The sequence below is a fragment of the Vidua macroura genome, chromosome 1, assembly GCF_024509145.1.
Source record: "Vidua macroura isolate BioBank_ID:100142 chromosome 1, ASM2450914v1, whole genome shotgun sequence".
Lineage (NCBI taxonomy): Eukaryota > Metazoa > Chordata > Aves > Passeriformes > Viduidae > Vidua > Vidua macroura.
The window spans coordinates 32,600,949-32,622,000 of NC_071571.1; the positions used below are offsets into that span (position 1 = coordinate 32,600,949).

A 21,052-nucleotide genomic window follows, 5' to 3' on the forward strand; every position below is an offset into this window, starting at 1 on the left:
CCTTCACCTACTCAGTTGTGGTTGCAAATTTGAAAGGCTTAGCCTACAAAGTATTTGGACAGGAAGCAGAAATATTCATGGTGCCATTAGAAATACTTGTGGTTGATTTATAACAAATGTATCCCTCATGTGAGTCAAAGAAGACATTAAACAGCTGAAGATACAGTATTTTTAATGATCACATGCAAAAGAAAATGACAAGAATATAAACTTTTGTTGCAGTTGTGATCAGATTTCAGCATGGGGAATTGCACTCTCCTCAAGCCTGTTATCTTGTTACTGGAGTAGGCAGTCTGCCAGCCTTTGCTCCTCCAGTGTCAGCTGCTTGTGGTGATGTTCTATGCCAGACATAGCAGACTTTCCTCAAAAAACAATTCCCTTTGTTTATAATTCAGCAAGTTCCCTTGGGTTTTGCTGGGCTTAGGTAATGTAGAGTAATCTTGTATTTTGCCAGTAATTCTAGAGAATTCCAGCCACACATTTAGAATTCAGCAGAGAGTATCAAGTAGCAATTCTAAGGGCTGCAGCATACAATACCTGTTCTGCAAAGAACTGGAAACCCTTATCTTCACGAATGCATTCATAGGTTTCTCCAAGCACAGGATTAAATGGCTTACTTCCAGCTCGGTAGTAACTGGATGCATAGGCAGAGACTGCAAAGGCAGCTATGTACACCTGGGAAGTATATATTTGGGACTTAGATTAATTAATTTACAACAGACACAAAAAAAAAAAAAAAAAAAAAAAAAAAAAAAAAAAAAAAAAAAAAAAAAGCAAGCTTTATCCTGATTCTGTATTTTCCCCTTCATTTGCAGGCTACAAACATGCACGCCTCCTGCATGCTCAGCCCCAGTTCACACATTAGAGGATTATTCAATTTTCAGAGTCATTCAATAGGTCAGGGATAGATCGTTAGGGTCAGATACAGATACTGCAAATTTCATCAACTGAAAATAGCATTTCTGAAAAGTGTTTGAAACAGTTTAGCATTCTGCAACACAGTTCAGAGAAGTAACCTTAAAAATCACTGTTAAATTTAATATAATTGGTTTTTATAGTTCCATCTGTGACTCCATAAATGTACCAACTATCTTTTTCATAAAGATGGCACAGGAAGTACTGAATCAGTTTTCACCAACTTTGCTCTTTCTAATGCCATTTGACTTAAATTGCTTTTTGTCTACTGGGTGCTATTACCTAATCATGAAACTGTTGATCATGACTGACACACAGGTAGCCCTTCCAAATTTTTGCAGTCAACTCAAGCATAACATGAGGAATTAGAATTCAGGGCTGTTTGATTCAAGTCTCTTGTAACACTTTTTTTCCCCTCTTTTCATTCCCTTTTTCCCATCTTGTGAAAGTGTAGATACTCTCTTTTCACAGTTTCAGAAAACAACTCCACTGAGGATAGGCTCAGTGGATTGCAATGAACTATTGCAATTACTATGCAACAGCTAGCATTAAATTTTACTTCAGGAATTTCTCAAAGGCAAAGAATACACCAGTCTTGAGGTAATTTCCAGATGCTTGGGTGTGGGGAGGAGGGGAAAGGCTTCTTTTCCCTCCCTTTTGAACAACTACTGCTCATTTCCTTTTCCTTTTAGCATATGTTCTCAAGAGAACAAAAAAAAGCTATGGACTAAACCCCCCAGTGAATGACCACACGCTGGGAATAGGCCCTAAATTGCAACCCTTGAAAATGTCAGAATGAGGAAAGAGACTTTTCAATTAGTATTTATAACATGACTACCTACTCTCATTAATAAGCTCATTTTGAGATAAGATACACTGAGTTGAAAAGGCTAAATTCAGTTTGTGGGAAAATATGTATCTTCCATTTAAGAGAATTTAGGGAGCTTCTAATCCTTTATTTATGGGCTTACATATTAATTAGCTCTTGTACACCTGGAAGCAGAACAACAAATGCATTTCTCTCTTGTTCTTTTGCCAAATGCAGAATTCAGGGTTCTGCACTCGAAAAGGATGACATCATTATTGTACCTAGCATACAGCCTGGTTTTGAGATCCTGAACATTTTGGATAAACACAAAAACTTCAGAAAACCAATTAATAAGAAACATGGAGCTTATTTAGTTAATACAAAGATATCACAGTCATGTAGGGCTGGAAGACCCAGGAACTCTATGAAGAAATGTGTTACCCCATCAGACACCCTTGAAAAAGATCTATTGTAGCTTTCATCTTTGAGAGGGAACTATCTAAGTTTAATCCCCTCCTCCCTTTTTGATGTAAATTTTTAATATTGGAGAGCAAGAGCTGCAAAACAGAAATAAGCTCCTTTTTTGTCTAAACTTGCAGAACAGCAAGGTACTTGAGGAGAGAGAGCCCTCCTGAAAAAGCAATAGAAATGGAACAGAAGAGTCAAAAATAATGGCTATGTGAGTATGTACAGACATTTGGAGACTTTGCCTCTCAGCTGAGAGAAACAAAACAATGGAATAGAACATCTTCACTTCAGCCCTGCTTTCATGCTTACTCTATTCTAATTCTGTTGAATGTTCCTGAGTACTTGGAATCAGGTATTTACCATCCGCTCGAAGGGGTTTGGTGTGTGCGCTGCTTTATCCAGGAGCTCGCTGTACTCCAGCTCCTCGCAGAGGCGCTGCAGGGTGTTCAGTGGCTCGTTCAACTCAACGGGCATGGCCACTTTGGAGAGATCCTTCCCTATGTTATTCCTCAGGATATTCCACAGGCTGATGTTACTTGTGTTAGGACATGGAGCTGGTAAACATGTTCTCCGTTTAGAATTGCATCCAATTCCGCTTTCAGAAATACAATCTGAAAAGGAAGGAAGTGGCGGAACAATTAAATTTACATTTTCTTAGTTTCATCCCCCTTTGCAAACATACATTAAAATGCAACCATCTTTCCTTCTGTCAAAACTTCCTTCCACCCACGAATCACTTAGTATTTCACTTGTGGTTTGTTCATAGCCTGTTATAAAAATGACAAAATTAAGAATCACATTTTATATACATTAACGGAAGTAAAATGCCAAGTACAAGAGATGCATAAAAATTACCTTCTTTTCCCTTAAAATCCGTAAGAAAAGGCTCAGACTTTCCACTGAATTTGAAAGAGTAAATGTTATAATTATTTTATTTGTAAGAGAGATGGATTCCTATCTGTTTAGGGGACATAAAACCTCCTTCCTTGACAGAGCTTCAATTAAGTTGACACTTCCCAGAAGGCAAGATATAACTTACAGATGCAAGGATAATAACTACTCCTACTGATCTTTTCCTACTTCTTTGCATACTCCTACCACCTACTGTACCACGAATTTACATTCAGGCTTTTCCACATTGCTCCCCATAGCATTTAAACTTAGCGATGTTACTTTGAGATATGCCCATATATTGATGGAGAACTGACATGTTTTAAGGATGGAAAAGCTGAAGCAACTTTAGAGCTATGGGTTTGCTGAAGATGGAAAAAAAAAAAAAAAAGACTCAAGTGAAGGGTCCTTGACATGAATATCTGAAGTCTGTGTTCCTATATCAAAGCAATTAGAACAGGATAAATAGCTCTAAGTGTGCCATGGCACGATTTGTAGCAAAATCCAAATAGAGCTACAAGCTTCCACAACAGGCACTAGTCTCAAGTGATTATATTGCGTAGCTGTATATCACTTTTGTTTCAGAGAGGAATGTGTTTGCCACTACAAGAACATATTTTATCTTTCCACATCCTCAGGAGTGCCTAGGAAGCTCCTGCCTTAGGATCAGTTACTATTTGGAGACTCTCAGGCATAGCCTCAGTCTGTCAACCCCTCTGTCCTTTTCTGGCTTTCCTCACACAGCTCTGTCTCGAAGGAATTAAACCCACACTGGGGTTTAATTCCTTCCATCTCTTTCTGTGCTACACATGCTTGAAGAACCCCTGCCCTTAAATGCACTTAACCAGTACTTCCTCTTCTCTGGCACTGACATAAGCACAGCATCAGCAGTGCTTACAGCAGTGACAGGTGACCACAAGGACAAACTTCCCCATGCCTGCCATGCCTCACGTGGAACATTTAAAGGGTAATCAGTATCCTCAGAGTTTTGAGGAAGGAGTTTCCATCTTTCCTGCCACTGGCAAACTAGAAGTCGTAATTCCTTATATGACTGAGTTACTCTAACAAGGTCAGGTGAACTATTTGCAGCCCCTTGTCTGTATCTTTCTTTTTGCTTAAAAATGGCATGGGCACTGCGAGTCCAAAAATATATCTGAAACAATTATGCTGTTGAGAGTTAAGGAGCTGATTTCTATAATTCCCTATTGAAAGAATTTATTTAATATCAGAAGAGGCCAAAAAGAAGGATGTTCCCTTAGATAACTCAGGAATTAGGTAAATGCTAAAAACTTATCCGTGTTTAAAAGAGCTCCCAGAAATGGGATTTGGCTATGTCCTTTGACAGCTTATGATTAAAAACAGGATACCAATTGGCTCCTTTACATATTCTGGACCAGTCCATTTTGCCTAGTCTCCATTACAGAAAGGCCCAGCCAGTTCTGGTTTGTAAGAGCCGTGACAGACAGGATGAATGCCACAGGAGGTTTAGACATCTGACCTCCAGTTAGAGTCAATGACTTTTGAAGTCAAACGGGACCATTATCAACATCTGATCTGACCTTCTACATTACAGTGGCCAGAGGATTTTGTCATAATCCCACAATTTATGGTGCAGCTAAAGCCCTGTAGGAAAACGACAGCCACTTTTCTATTAATGGCAGTGGCAGGCTGCCCAAAGCACAGAAATAGCAGGTACCAGAAGCATGCAGAGGTGCTTCTAATACTGAAAAGTTTCACTGACAGTCTTTGTTAAAAAAAGATGAACTGCCACATTAATACAGCTTTCTAAGGTCCAGATAATGAAATAAATTCATTTGTATTCCTTCCTCTCAGGGTCTGCGGTGTCTCTGTGTGTCAGGAAGACCCCAAGATTGTAAAAGTCCTGTTTCCTAGCTTGTGCAGCCAAAGAAGGAGTTGGAATGTGTAGGATCAGCTTCTCAAGGTTGTTTATTTTTCCTTATCTATAACAATCTTTCTCTGACCTGCCAAGCTCTGTCTAGCAAGGAGGCCATGGCATTCTGCATGTCGCCTCGGGCGGCATTTACATTTTATACAAGAAATTACGTGTATTGTATTTATAACAATGTGCCAATATCTATCATCTATGTTAGACAGCGTGTCTCTACTTTAAACCAATAGAAAAGTGTCACAATCACACCAAGACATGGAGGACAAGAAGAAGGACAGGACATGCCCAAATCCCTCCATCTTGTACCCCTGAATCACATTCTAAAACCCCCAAAATTCTACTTTTTCACCCTGTGTCAATTCAGCTACTGCATTACTCAAACCCTTGTGGCTTGTAATTCCTCATACAGAGTTGGCAAATTTTCTCACGGGCTAAAATTGAAGTCACAGGTGTTTTTGACTTCTTGCCAAGGTCTCTGAGTCCCCTGCCAGGGTCTCAAGACAGCCAGGGCAGCCAGAGGGATGTCCTGGACTCTGACACCTTCCTATCTTAAAGGAAAAAATTAAAAATTCTTCCTTTTGAACTGTTACAGAATACACATCAAACTACCCAAGTTCATAGGAATCTGTTGGTTCTCTGAGATGATCAGGAAACAGCTGCTAGTGAGAAATCACCGTTCAGCATTTTTGAAAATAAAAATATATTGTTACACTGGGAAGAACATTGTGGTTAGCTGAAATGAGTTGAAGGCACAAAACCAATTAGGTTGTAGCTACCAATTCTCCTTTTTTTAGAAGGACAAATTAGCATAGGTACTAACAACACTATCATGATTAATACACATGCAAGAAAGAAATTCTTATGGTCATGCACCAGAGCTGCCAGGGAGTAATTATTCTCATGTTCCTTTAAACACTGAGTTCTGCTAAAACAACAGGACTTCTGAATGCAGTTGCTAAATTGCAGACTGAAAAAACTGTGTGACAATAAAAAAATTACTTTTTTTAAAAAATCAAAGCAGCTGGGCCTTACTACTTTGAAATAATCCTGTGGCCATGAAAAACTAAGAGTGGGAGTTGCATCAAAGAAGCCAAAAAAAGAGGTGTTTCCCTGCTGATACAGAACCACCATCCTACTTAATCAACAGTGTCCAGATAAGCAGATCAGCCAGAATCTGCCGTTCCAAACCAATCTACGTCTATACAAGAAAAAACACAGGCTTTTTACATCTCAAAACCCATTATATCAAATTATCTAGTAAAAGAAGAAAAAAATATCCCAAACAAAAAGAAACAAAATTCTCAAAACATGGCATAAAAAAACCCACTGAACTTACCTAAAGTTTGTCTTTCATTCTCCATGTCATTGCTTAGGTTATCTTCTGATACATTATCACTGATATCACTTACATATGAGTCATCATCTGATACCTGAGTGTGGGGTGGGGAATAAGCAAGATATATCACTCATTAAAATAATCCCAAATGCATGTGGACATTATTACTTTCAGCTGCTATTATTGTTTTAGTATAATTGAACTGTTTAAGCTGTCTTTCAGTACTACAGAAAAGTACTACAAAGTCCTAAGAAGACACAGTTGAATTTGGGAGAGATGGCTATAATTGAAATTTTAACTTGAGTGGAGACATGCTTTCTCTCCTTGGCCTCACAACTAAGGCTTTCCTCATATCAAAAGCCAGGGTTTTTTATGAAACCCAAGAGAGGAAACAAAGATCTAATAAATTTCAGTATGCATGACATCAGCCTCAAGGTACCTACAGGTACCACAAGGACAGGTATGAATAAGTATTTTTGTGATGCAGTTCCCTGAGCACCTGTAAAATGAGTCAAGGCAGACTACAATGTCTGCAGTATCTGCATACAAGCTACTTAATTGCCATCTCCCTCACTGTGTATGTAAGACTTCATAATACCTGCTACCCTTTACAGTGAAGAGACAATGACAACAAATAAATATAAATGGCATATTCATTTCTAAATGTTTTGAAAATTTAAATTTTCTGGCAATCTTCTGATGTAGTTAGCACTCAAAAAGATTGTCTGTCAATAAGCAGATAAGAAAATACATCCGAATGATGTCAATCTTCTTGCTCAGACCTCATTTTCTGAAGAACTAGCAGACAGCAGGACTTCCTGTGCATCAAAAAATTCTGTGAGAGAGTCAGCGATAGACAGTCTGCTTTCATTGGAGACCTGGTGAACCAGACCTCTGCCTTCCTCTCTTGAATTTTCCTGTTTAAAAGAAAAAAATGCTTTGAGCAGGGAAGTAGCACAAACAACATTCATGCATGCAATTCCACAGTCTCCTAACTTGAAGGGCTGTAAAACACTGGGAGAAGATTGCACATGCTCCTCTTCAATTTACATGAATGACAGCATGTGTTTCAAAGTGGGATTTAAAACCAAAGTAAAACAGACCAAAGAGAAGGAAAAAGAAGGAAAATAAAGCAATGCATATTCAGTAAATCACCTAAGGTGCTGCATATAAAAATGCTTTGCTATTTGAATGATTTAGCCAGATATATCCAAATGTATCATCAAAAAGCCCACAAAAGAACAAAACTCCCATCTCTTTATATTACACCCTTGATTCACATTCCTTCCTGATCTTAGCAAATTAATTCATCTTTTCCTGCTCAGGCCTTGCTTAATGCAAAGCCTGCCACAGAGTAGTCTACAAAATTCAGAGGGGTAAAGTGGCTTTCTTTATAATAGCATGTTTTCCTAGCTCTTTTTATTCACTAATTTTCTATGCTGTGCTTTGGAAATCATTCCTTCATATCCACACCTGAGATATCTCCATGTTACCCAAAACCAACATATCATTAAAGCCACATAACCAGAATTGTTTTTGCTGCTGGAGGCACACCTGACTGCCACAAAGAATCTTGATAGCCCCTCCCACAGAAGCACTACAGATAATAGGTGTAAGCAGAGCTCCAATAGGTGGCCTGGCAAAGGTGGGGTGACCAGTGAGACTTCTCATTCTGTGGTGACAGTAAAGAAGTTGGAAAGCTTGTGTGCTACAGTTTTCCCTGATAACTCCACCAATGCAAATGAAATGAGCTATGCTGGCCCAAATGAGTGTATTAGCTGCTCTCAAGATTTTCTGCATGAGGTGCTTTACTGGCTTCCACATCATAATTTTGCAGGAATTGTAGTATTTTATTTTCAGAACAACATAATGAACAACGTGACAAGCCCAGAATCAAGCCGACAAACCTTCTTTCAAAGCTTTTCTGTTGGTAGGTTTTGCTATCGTTTGGAATGTTATTCAGTACACACTGATATTGGTGACATGGAAACAAAACAAACTGCTCTACTTCAAAAGACTTGAAAAACCTCTCCTTTTACAGCAGGGATAAAAGAGAACCTCAACATTGTCCCTCCTAGAGGAAGGCAGTTACATTAGCCTGCAAGTTAAAAAAAAACCAAACCTTACACACCATAAGCATTGCTACTGGGATTATTTCCAATACTATTTTGAATCTGAGAAGGAAAGCGAGCGGGAAAGGCCCATAAAAGAGCATCAGGTTTTTATATCTGACACATAAGCTTCAGTTTTTCTTGTTCCATATTCCCACTTTGGCATGATGAACTAAATTAAATTACCCAATAGACAAACAAAACTTTTCCCTTATGCAAAGGCTTGAGATACTGTGTTATACTGCTTCAATTTTCACAGGTGGGTGAGAGCACCCAATGCATCATTTAGTGACAAGTTCTGTGCAGTGGCCCTGTCTTCCTCAAAGCAGCATTACTGTATCATAGTCCTCACACAGTCTTAAAATGAAGCTTCTCCAGTATAAGCGATTTCATCCTTAAATGCCATCCCAGAGGGAATTTGTGAATGCAACCTCCAAAGGACCTTCTGAAAGCTATTTTTGTCATGTGTGTCACTTTGTGTGCGTATAGCACATAGCACAAGTTTCAGAAATAACCCATTGTCATTGCAAGGACCTCCACTAAAAAAGAAAATAATTCCTGAAACTCAGTAACAATGCATTAAAGCTTTTCTGGATAGCAGTTTAAGGGCTGTTCAAATTCTTGTGGGTTTTAAAGCAAAAGGCATCAGAATGATCAACTATCTAAAGGCAAAAAATCCAAAACTGAACAGCTAAATATGACCAAAACACAGCTCCACTACACCAGAACTGAACCAGAAGTGAACAGATGGAATCTGTTCTGGAATGACTAAACTGTCTTTAAAAATAAAAGGAAATAATTAGTTACATAAAAGTCCCAGCATTACATGCACACAAGTTCTAATGAAAGATTAATACTACAAGCACAGCAGAGGTTTCTGTGTGAGTTAACATTTAGGAAAATCCATCACAAATAACAGAGTTCTGCCTTCCCTCACTGACACCATTAACATTTACATCTTATGACCTATAATTACACCATATTCACTTGCGTTCTGCAGCAAGCCAAAAAACTGTCTGAACATCAGTGGAACCTCAAACCAGCTAACTGGATGTAGAAAAGTCCCTGGCTTCACACAAAGACAACTAAATGGCTGAAAGGGCTCTTGTATGTCCCATTAACTTTGATCCTTTCATGGAAATGTCTGGTAATTGTTCTAAACCTTACATGATCCACAATGGTAGCCAACATTCTGGGCTAACAGCACTTAGATGGGTAACAAAAGATCTACATAACTTAACAAAGGATTAAAAGGGCAAGAGAAACAGTGGCACAAGGGTGACAGGGTGAGGAGGTGGCAGCTCTGTACATGCTGAATGAGAAGCAGGCGAGGGAGGACACCAGGAACCAGTAGCAAAAAGCAATGGAAGATATGCTCAGGAAACCTGCTCACAAAGAAAGTCTTTGGAATCAAATATCACACAGTGCATCACCAGAAATGACTCACAACCAGGAAAGCAGACTGGCTTTGCTAACACACCACACCACAGGGGAGACACGGAGAACAGGACAAGAGGCAGCTATGCAGCACTGTCTAGACGTAGGGGCTGGAGGAACAGGACATCACTGAAAGAGGAAATCCATACCCACCTTCACCAAATCTGGGCTTGATTTTGCATTAGATGCTGAATCAATGATCTTAGATTCGGCATGTATTCTGCGTAACCGGTCTTTAAGATCTGTGTTTTGTGCTATTGCCTGGAATATTTAACAAAAATATTGGGGATATAAAGTTCTCTCAACTAACTCAAACGTGACTTTATTGTATAAAAAGGGGCAAAGACTGTTTAAAGTGTAGTATAAAATGCCACCACCACATCCTTTTTTTTACAGGTTCAGCAAATCCTTTATTATAAATGCTTCAAACCTTACTCCTTCTCTGTCAAATTAAAACTGTTTTTCCCCAGTGTGAGGAAACAGAGACATCAGTGGAGGAAAAAAGTCAAAGATGGCAGGGATATTTTTCTTTTCCAGCTCTCTTCCTGCACCCCCATCTCCAACATAGCCTCTCTCAATGTTAGTTCTTGCCACATCCAAAACCATTCAAATTTCCCATACTGGCAGTTTCCTTTGCCTTTCAATGATAGAGAAACAAGACATAAATTCACACGGGTAACGGGTACAATTTCTGTCCTATCAGATTATAATGGCAATGGTCAGAATAAAAAGCCTCTACTGCAAACTCATGTTTGTTACGTGTCATTTACTTATTCTGGTTGCATTTGATAGACAGATGTCAATTAGAGTAGACTTGTAGGAAGAGAGCCTAACCCTGCAATGAAAATGTCTCTGAAATAAAAGATTGTGTTATTAATTTTGGAACAATACTGAAGACTTACATCCCATTTTAGTGATCTGAATCAATACCAGGATGTGGAGAACCCTGCTGTTTACACATCTGCTTTATCCCACAAATGCTTCTGCTTTTGGCAGTAATTTGTATTGAAAATTCTTTTGGGTGCAGGAAAGCCAGGAAAGCCATCATCAATGCGATGATGGAAGGGAGAAAACTTATTTCTGGCTTTACCTACATGTGGTCTGAATTTACCATAAAGGTCTACATATCCCTACTGCGTCAAATGCTCAGCACTGTGTTGAATCCTCATCAGGCAAGTGCAAAATAGCTCTCCTGTAATGATAACTTCCCATTTTCATTATTTGCTACAAAATGTTTTCTTCTTCCTGCTGTCTTATTCCTCCCCCCAAACCAGAAATATTGTATCTTTTCCCATTCTGTATTTCCTTCTCTTAAAATGTGTGTAGGTCAAGGATACTATCTTAATGAGGGAGAAACAGAGGCAGATATGCTAGTTTTGTGGTGGTTTATCCACTTTAAATCTGCTCATTTTTCTTCCACTGCCAGGCTGATGGGAACAAAACAGACTAATGTTTGATAGCTTTCAGCCTGTGAGTGATTTTTTTTTCATTCCTCCTGTACAGAAAACAAACTAAAATGAACAACAAACACTAAGCCAAAGTCATTAACACCAGACACCTTCTTGCAAGGAAGTCTAAAAAATATGTCAAGTTTATCATATCCATGCTTTGAAATGTCTTCAAAGGAAGCGCATTCCAGTCTCCTACAGGATCTCTGCTATACAGGGTGAGAAAATTTTTGTTGGCATGACATTAAAGATCTGCAGATTAAGAAGAGCTCTCATAGGTGATTACCTTGCTGAAAAAGCCAAGGTTCACAGATGACTTCTAGATGGGCTGCAAGACTAATTAAGCATCAGATAATACCTAACAGAATTATTTTTAAGACACATACAGGACGAAGATGGACAACCATTTCACTGCCCAGAAAACAAAATAATTCATGCTAAGCTGAATATTTACTAAGTTCAGCAATCTTAAAATTGATTTTCTGATATAAAATGGTAGACAAATAACACTGAAAAAATAAAAGTCACCTATTCAAATATCAGAAGTGGAACATCAGAAAGCCAAAAACAGAAGTGCAAATGAACAAATACAGTTATTACACAACAGGCTTCAACTTTCTCTAAACACTGTGGAGACATCACAGCCTCTACAGGTCCAGGCAAAGAGGCATGTCATGCTCTTAAAAACTGTAATCACATGTAGCTTTTGTAAAGCAAAGGGAAGTTTTCATACTTAAGTAATTCTAAGATGATCTACATCACACTGATCAGTGCCAAAGAGTCTCCCCTACTTCTGATGTGGTGTTTACAATAAACACTCAAATTTTAAGGCCATGGTAATGATTGCCCTCCTTGCTCTGGAATCAGATCAGTTTGGTTGTCATTTTTAAACATGACCAAGTTCAAAAGTTCTGGTCTCTATCATTTACATAAAGGACACCAACCAAATCCCCACCTTTTTAAAGAGCACAATCTTTTGTCATTTAGAACTCTGCCCTAATAGCTCCATTGCTGCTTTTAGAGGACTGAGAGATAACTGAGTTTGGAAGTCAATATAAGTAAGTTGTACTTGAATTTGCTTTGCAGTGTCTTGGTGAAGCTCTAGTACATTAGAAGGGACAGCTGAGTGCATTCAGCCACCCTCACCTCTGTTTTATGCCAAGTCATACAGTGAATATTTGAGTGCTGTTTAGATAAGGAAAAGGAAACCTGCAACCCATCAGAAGGGAGTAGTAGCATGTTCAGAAAGAAAGCAGACTTATAGTCAGAGAGTAGCCCTCTGATTCTTCATCTCAAATGATACAGATTAGACTACATACCTAAATCAGTCCATCTATCAAACTCCGATGTTTTGACAATACCTTTAACATTTAGCAAAGTCTCTGAAAAACACGATCTATAATAACTTACTATAATTAAATTCTGCAAATTTTAGCACACTTTAGCTGACACTAAAGAAACGGAAATTAATTCCCCTAAAATTTAAAAGTAGAATCTGATGACAATGAAGCTTGCTGAGTTTCAGCATGTCACTTACAGATGTTAAGGCATTCTTCAAGCCCACTATTTGTGCAGATGGAGATGAGGATGCATCGTACTCCAGCATCTGCTTCAGCTTTTCTCTCTCTGTAGATATGGTGCTGAAAGCTGACCTCAGGGTGAAGTAAACTAGAACCAGTTCATAAAAAGTGACAGTTAAAAACAGCTGCAGCCAATTGTATACACACCAATTACATAAAACTCCAATAAAGCATCATTTACAGTGACAGAAACAAGAATTTAGGTTGAGAGATCCAGGGTGGGTTACTAAAAACAAGTAATATTAATCAAGGTTATAGGGTAGATTCCTTGTAGCAACACGTTCATGGTGAAGGCTACTGTGTTGACTATATTAGCCACAGTCAAAATTACTCTGATTATTTGTGACAGATGGCAACAAAGCTAACTAACCACAACTGCTCTTCACTTGCTTTTGTTTCCCAATTAGCTTGAATCTTCAGATGGTCATGACTCTATTCCATATTCCTCTATAAATTCCAGTAGGGGAGAAGAAGAGAGGAAAGGAAAAATAATCAAATAGGGAAAAAAAAAAAAAACATCAAAAAAAAAAAGGCAGCTATAACACATTGTGCCACAGCTATAGGGTTAGTAGTTGCCCCACAAGCAAGTCAACTGTGGTGTTGTGTTTTGTTATCTCTTTCTTTCTGTGATAGAGAAATTCCAGCTTGTTAGATGATTTAGTGACTCAAAGGGTCAGATCCTGAATGATGTGCATGCTATGCTGCTACTTCTACATCTTCCTGAGGCACTATCACCAGCCCAATACATTTAAATCAGACAACAGATCAAGCAATTTTAAAATCACTACAGGGGGTTTAATAGGGGAAATGCACTTTTACAATTTTTTTCACCATTATGACCTTGCATCTTCTCTTAAACCACATGGAATAAAAATTTATTTGAGCAGTATTTGTCTGTGTAGGTTTTCAACATTCATCTAACTGGAGTATTAGAGGACTTCTGAGGACCTAATCAAGCCCTGTAATACAGTCATGAGACTTGCCAGTGCAAAAATGAATCCATTTACAAGGAAATGAAGATAGAAAATCTGAGCATGGATGCATGAAAAGGGCAAACAACAAGAAATTCCCAATACTTCTCTCTCCTAATCACTCACTCTGAGTTAACCTGAATTTTCATCATTTCACTGAGTAGTTATGTAACCTACTTTAGTCTTCTAAAAAATCATTCTTAAGGTATATTCCAACACAACCATTACCAAAGCTAATTCCTATACTATCCAAAGAAATCTTTAACAGTATCACAGGGTGGGGAGGGAAATATATCCAATGTGATCTATTCTGTTAGGCTTTCTTTTATATGTAGATAACATGACTAGAATCTTCAGTGACCTTCAATGACATTTATTATGTTGTATATTAACTTTACTTTTCAAGAATTATTGCCTACTAAATGACTAGTGTTACATTTTATTCCATTTGTATCAAAAAGGTGACATAAGAGGTTTCTCCGCTACTCTTTCTTGGAAGGGGGGTGCTATGAAGTATCTTTAGAGAAAAATTCTTTGTAATGATTTTTCATCATTATGATTTTCAACATTCTTTTCATTCATTTTACCTAGTAAAATGATTCTGCAGTCATTAGAACAAAGTTAATTGCCCCTTCAAATGTGTGGATCAATCTAACCAAAATTTCTGTCATGGACAATTCCAGTAAGATGATCTTGAGTAGATGATTTCTTTGCTCTGCTTAACAGCAACTTTTCCCACTACATCCAACCCTCACCTCTTTTCTTCTTTTGGAAAACACACGTCAGTTTTCACTATAATTGGCTTTATGAAGTTTACTACTTACATACATTCCTTACATAACAGAATCAAGATACATCAGCACCAAGGGGGAACAGCAAGCACAGAATGTTTATTGATACCATCAACCATTATCATGTGCCAAAGGGGACAAAGCCCATACTCCCAAAAGCCTTTCAGCTGTAAATGCTTAAGTGCCTCCCTCACCAAGATCACTTAAACAATAAAAATGTTTCTGGTGCGAGGGTGATGGAACAAAGCACTGCTAATGAAAAATGATTTTGAGGGAAGAAATATTTCTAGTCAAGCTCCCCCTCTGGCTGCTTTGCATGATTTACTCTTCTGTATTCACTAAAAATAGGTTACTACCATAGCAACCCTTGCATCACCAACAAATGTTGACTCTGAACTACAGTGAAGCACACAGAATATAGAAACATAAATGTGCCCATATGCACAAATATGCGTGCAAACACAAGAGAGTAAAGTCTGCTGTATTTCTAGCAATTGATTTTAGGTATTTTACCTTCTGGCAACAAATAAAACAATCTAGGCTTTTAGCACATTAATCAAGGTGCAGTTCTCTATTAAATAAAAACTGTAAAAAGTGGTGATTAAGCCACGTTTTTCAAATTACTCAAGATCTCAACACTTGCAATTCCTCAAGGAAATTAAGGGAAGGGTGTTTTCTAAACAATAAACAGGAAGCATTCTCAAAAGTTATATCATTATCTGAACTGGGATGATATAAAACCATTTATAAAAGACAATTTCATTTACCTTTATGTGCAACATGAAATAAGTCCTCTTGCATTTTACTAAATTCTGATGATGTTTCAGAGCCATCGGAGTAATTTTTCTCCTCTACAAAATCTATTGTAGATAAGTTTGGATTGGAAGCATGAAGTCTCATAGGGGCAGAAAATACTGAAGGCACCTGTAAGTAGGATAGTAATTTGTGATGTTTTTATAAACAAAATTTTGTTTTATTATACCCACCTGGATTCCATGTTGGAGACACCAAAAATGAAGAAAATTACTGTCAATTATCAATAAGCTTTGAATGGATGACACCTGGCAAACAAAAGCAGAGATATAACTTTGCCCAAGGTGCCATAAGGGGAGACTGCCAAACTCAAAAAAACAAGCCCATTGAGAGCTATTGCATATGTTAGGTTATTTCTCCCCACTTGTAAGTATCTAATCACATGGCCTCTGGATGCAAATGTGCACAAAACTAGCTAGGGAATTTGCAAAAATCCGTATTCATAAAAAAAAAAAACCAAAACTAAAAAAACCCAACAAATTAGAGAAGACTGAAAATGGGTAAAAAACATGACCAGTGTCCTGAAGGTAGCAGGACAGATTCTATTGCAGATATCAATGACATCACATTTGTCTTTTGTCTGATATATTACCACTTAAAATGAGCTAACACAGGACTCCTCTTAAAAAGGATTCATATTTCATTAACTGGTCATGCCAAGAAGTTGATCAATTACTAAGGTTTGTAGGAAGGTGGGCTCTGAAAGAACTGAAGTTACCTGTAACATTCCTTTAGCCTCTTTCCCAACAACTCTGGATCGCCACCTCCTGTGTGTTCTCTTTTCCTTCTTTGGGCTTTCAAAAGGTCCAACCTTTTAACAACACATGGACAAAAACAATAGAGACTGCCAAAAATCTAACAACGCTAAGAAACACCTTGATTCTTTAGGATTTGGGGTTATTTTTTGGAATTGTAAGGGAAATCAGTTTTTGGTTTTGTTTTTAAACAACAAACCTGCATAGCATTTATAGCAGGCGCTGAATATGTCCTGTGAAGAACATCCATGCTCTGTAACAGCTGGTTCATTTCCAGTAAATATGTGTGACAGTTGGAGAGGTCTGTTTGGAACAAGAGAGTATTTTCAGTTGCCCTAAAGTAACAGACACACTGACAGTTTTCTTTCTTTGTAGGTTAGTCCTATTTTGATTGCAGCTAGCTTAAGTTATTCCTTGACTAAAAGCATTAAACTCCTTGATAAAAAGATTGTATCCTATAGTCAAGTTTAAATTCAAAATATTGAAATGCATCTATGTGGTGTGTATAATAATCATGATATCTTTTCCTAGCTGGATGCAGAAAAATGAGAATAAAGTGATAATTTCTACAGTTTGAGATTTTTCAGAGCTCCTCATGGTGAGGGTAACAATGCCACAGGCATCAACACTCAATTGTGGATTCAGACCTAGAGGTGAGGCTCCTCTGCATTTGAGATGAAGCTCACTGGAAGGTAGAAATTTAACAAATAAATATCACATAGACATTGCCAACATGAGAAAGATCTTCCTGCTCTTAGGAAAGTATGAAAGCAGAAGGTGACTTTGAAGTACAAAGACTTAGTAATTTTTAAGTTACTAGGTTTTGTATGCTTCCCTTTTTCCAGCCTAAGGATGTTCAAATCTTACTACTGAACATGATGTTCTCGTATAAAAGAAAACGTACTGAAATGTATTGGTTCCTTGAAGAGCTGCCCACAATTGATACCCCCACATCCAAAATTACCAGTTCTTTTCCAAAAAAGTGACTAACCACTTAATTGACAGCCACATCTTTCCTTCCTCCAGTTTCAGAGAAAATTCTAACAGTAATGACTACTTGGTGTATAATACTCTCATTGTTAAGGAAAAACTAGGGGAAATATTAGGCTACTTTCAATTTTCTTCAAATATAATTACCTCTTGAGCATTTTTCCATGTCTTCAGAAGACTGTAGCCAAGATGAAATCCTGGACTCATTACTTGAAAAAGAAAACGATAAATTACCTCCAGTTGATGTTGAATTCTGTTTGGTCAAGCTGCCTGCCTGTTCCAAAGAAGAACAAGTGAAGTATTAACACACAATATTTTAATGTTGTATGCACAAATTCTGACAACCAGCAGTTAAGGACCATGATCATGGACAAGGACTGAAGGCATCAATTACATGGAGGGGAAAAAAGTGTATGATCTAGCCTAGGTATATAGTCATTGAGCACGGTGGCATGATAATTAATGTAACTGCTGTCCACAAGCCGTAGAAAAACTCAAGGAACCATGAAAATTTGCTGAAAACTAAATTTTGAGGAAGGGAAAAGTTCTGCATAAATTAAATCTACTTACCACAGTCTTTACCTGCGCCAAGGGAAATATAGGTTGGATATTAGGAAAAACTTTTTTACAGAAAGAGTGATAAAGTACTGGAATGGTCTGCCAGGGGAGGTGATGGAGTTACCATCCCTTGATGTGTTTAAAAAAAGATTGGATGTGGCACTTAGTGCATGGTTTAGTTTGAGGTGTTAGGGCTGGGTTGGACTCCATGATCTTGAAGGTCTCTTCTAACCTAGTGATTGTGTAAAATAATTGAAGTACCATATCTGAAGAGGACCAAATTCAGACATTCTGTTCCTCCTCCACACTTCCCAAAGAAGCCCCAAAAGCAACTAAGATGTAACACACACATTTTTAAATGCTATTTTTCAGTGTAAAAGTAAGATATCATTTAAAATTTTGACACTAGAAGTCATTTAAAATTTTACACAATGTTGAATGACTTCAGCATGGATTTGTCTCAAAAGGCCCTAATACGGGGATGGCCATATACCTTATCTGGGTAAAGATTGCCCTTTGACAACACCTCAGTAAACATTTTCACACTTAGCTCAATTTCAGCAGTGCTCATCATCAGATGCTCCAAGAGGTGAGGGAAATTCTGTGTAAGAGCTAACTGAGGAGTATAATTAAATAGCTTCCAATTTGAAGAAATTTTTACCCAGTACTATTACCAGTTGATTGTGGCCTAGAATGCTGTTTTCTTCTCTAATGTAACTACAAATAATAGTCATTCAAATACCTAATTATTTGTACATCTTACTAAATCTTTCATTTTCAGTAAAACCCAGGTCAGGAAGACACACAAATCACATGCTTTGTCAACACCTTGTTAAAAACCAATTTTAAACTGTCATCCTAGTGCCATTGCACAGCCATTTTACTTACGGTTGTGAGAAAAGCTGACTAAACTGTTTGGCTCTTCTCTGAAGCATACAAACTTTGCTACTTATGAGCAAAGCTGATATAAGGTGAGCTACTCCTGCTCACCTTATATCAGAACTCCAGTAGTACTAATTTTAAATCTCTTAATATGAAACTTCATCTATATCTCAGTGAGTTGCAGCTTTCTGGTTGGCATTTTTAAGTCTACAGCATAACCACCAACCTGAGTTTCAGAGTAAAATAAAATGCACCATCCATGTGATGTCATTTGGTACTGTGTCAGTATGCAATAGCAGTAAGCATCAGTGAGCACACTTGTTTTTAAATTAATCAATGCATCTTAGCTGGCTTATTCCTACATAAAGCTGTCCAAGCTTTAGTCATATATTTAGACATATATATACACACACACACACATATATATATCCAAATAATAATCTTAGCACCTTTAAAAGCACAAGTAAACTGAATTTAATGATGGGCAATTATATTGGCATTTTGTGAACCAATTCTACATTTATGTCTTCAAAAATTGGCCTTACCTAACCAACTTTTCCAGAACTCATATGCATAAGTGAGATGAGCATGAAGAGAAAAGGAAGTAGGGATTGCCAATAAGTAGACAAGAGAGATTGTGTAGCTCCAGTTTTCATAGTTTTGCTTTGGATCATAGTTAAGCTTTAGAATGCAAGAATTCCACATAAACATGTGTAGATACCTACACCTGTCTCTCAACAACAATTTAAAAAAATATATGTGAAAACCAACCAGATGTTGCTAAAAGCAAATGAAATTCAACTCAAATTTCACTTGATATATATTTCTCAAAATAACCTAAGTGTTGGAGTGATATCAACTAACACCAAGCTAAGGCTGGTGTAAATTGGCAGACTTCCATTTAGCTTGAGCACAGCTAAGGTGATTAACTGCAGCTTAAGAACTATCCCCTTCTATTTTTCACATGAAAATAAGTAGGGCTTCTTTGCAGTACAAATCTGGATTAATAGTCTGAATTAAAGTCTTTCATGCCAAAGAAGAAATGGTTAGTTTCCTGACAGTAAGCATAGATTTTAGATATGCTGATCACATAGGTTTCTTTGGTTTGGGTTTTTGGGGTTTTTTTTCTTTGAGGGCACCAGCATAAATATACCATGGATTCTGCAATGTTCCACTTCTGCCCTTGATATTCTTCCCCACTACTATCCCTCCTGTCTTTCAGGAGAAAATAACTAAACAGCCACAGGAGATTTGCCATTCCCTTGCAGACAGTGCCTCAGGAGGGCAGGCTGTCAGAGCCACGGAGCTGCTGCTGGCACACGAGATGCGTGCAGACGGCTCTGCAGAACGGCCTTGTTACCGCAGGGTGAGTTATTGTTCCTTCAGCTGCCCGCTCACACGGACCCCTCCCGCTCCACCACGAGCAAAAAGCTGCTCAGACACACGTCTGCGTTTGCTAAAACTCATTCTCAGTTACAGGATAAAGTGAGGAACTGCGGGTATTGGGGAACAAGCCTCAGATGATAAAGCAATTACTACACCAGGGAAAAGCAAGCCTTGGGTAGAAGGACAACAAGGAGGGCATTGCTGCTTAGGAGTCATTCTGCAGCTCACAGAAACAGTTACTACATCTCAGGTGTAGTAACACAGAACAGTTTATTTTGATTCTCAAAAGCAACCATTGGAGCAGAAGAGCTGCTTTGGGTGAAGGTCAGCCAGTCAATGTCCTGAGAGAGAGCTGAAGGCACAGAGGCTGTGTTCGGGCACAGAACACACACCATCTTCCATTAAACTGCAAAGGGGCCATTTATGGGGCTCGACTGAGCATTTGTCAGGCTGTTTGTGAAACTAATTCACAGACTTTACCGAAAGAGAAGCACACTGCTGACTGGACCCATCCAGACCCCATATCCACCCACAGCATAGTCCTTGGATTGATCTGAATAATGCTTCTGCCTCAGTTAAAATGTAAATAGTGGTCTTCCTGTATAATTCCTGGTCTATATAATGTAATATATGTATAATATATATTCCTTGCATATATAGTTTCTTGTATAATAGTGACTTCTTTTATAATTCCTACATACTCCTTTGTTAAGTAGTCAGCTTCATTCATGTAAAAGGGGAGAGGGTTTGTAAGTTAAAGGATACAGAGCAAAATGCTAAAGGGAAAAAATACCTAGCTGAGTACTCTTCTGTGACTAATATTCACCAGCACGTATCAGACAAATACTGATATATGTCCCAAAAATTATGAGGATTCTAATTCAATATACAGTTTTGAAATTCACGATGAAAGTACAATTTACTGGATTAAAATAGTGAACTAAAAATTTAACAACATCTAAAATTTAACAACATCCTAAAAATTTAACAACATCATAAATTA

General features: G+C 37.9%; 1 protein-coding gene across 2 annotated transcripts in view; it reads right to left on the reverse strand.

Moving 5' to 3' along the window:
* OSBPL3 (oxysterol binding protein like 3) overlaps positions 1-21,052 on the reverse strand; it is an 84,032-nt gene that overhangs the window by 14,596 nt on the left and 48,384 nt on the right. Inside the window, exons 8-17 of one of the 2 annotated variants that reach the window (XM_053992108.1) lie at positions 17,371-17,497; positions 16,433-16,536; positions 16,197-16,289; positions 15,433-15,589; positions 12,861-12,991; positions 10,029-10,136; positions 7,110-7,244; positions 6,328-6,421; positions 2,552-2,802; positions 538-675 (exon numbers count right to left, since the gene is read on the reverse strand). In XM_053992108.1, the coding sequence (XP_053848083.1) occupies positions 538-675; positions 2,552-2,802; positions 6,328-6,421; positions 7,110-7,244; positions 10,029-10,136; positions 12,861-12,991; positions 15,433-15,589; positions 16,197-16,289; positions 16,433-16,536; positions 17,371-17,497 (1,338 nt within the window). The remainder of the gene's footprint in view (positions 1-537; positions 676-2,551; positions 2,803-6,327; positions 6,422-7,109; positions 7,245-10,028; positions 10,137-12,860; positions 12,992-15,432; positions 15,590-16,196; positions 16,290-16,432; positions 16,537-17,370; positions 17,498-21,052) is intronic. The other variant, XM_053992119.1, reaches the window with a different exon arrangement.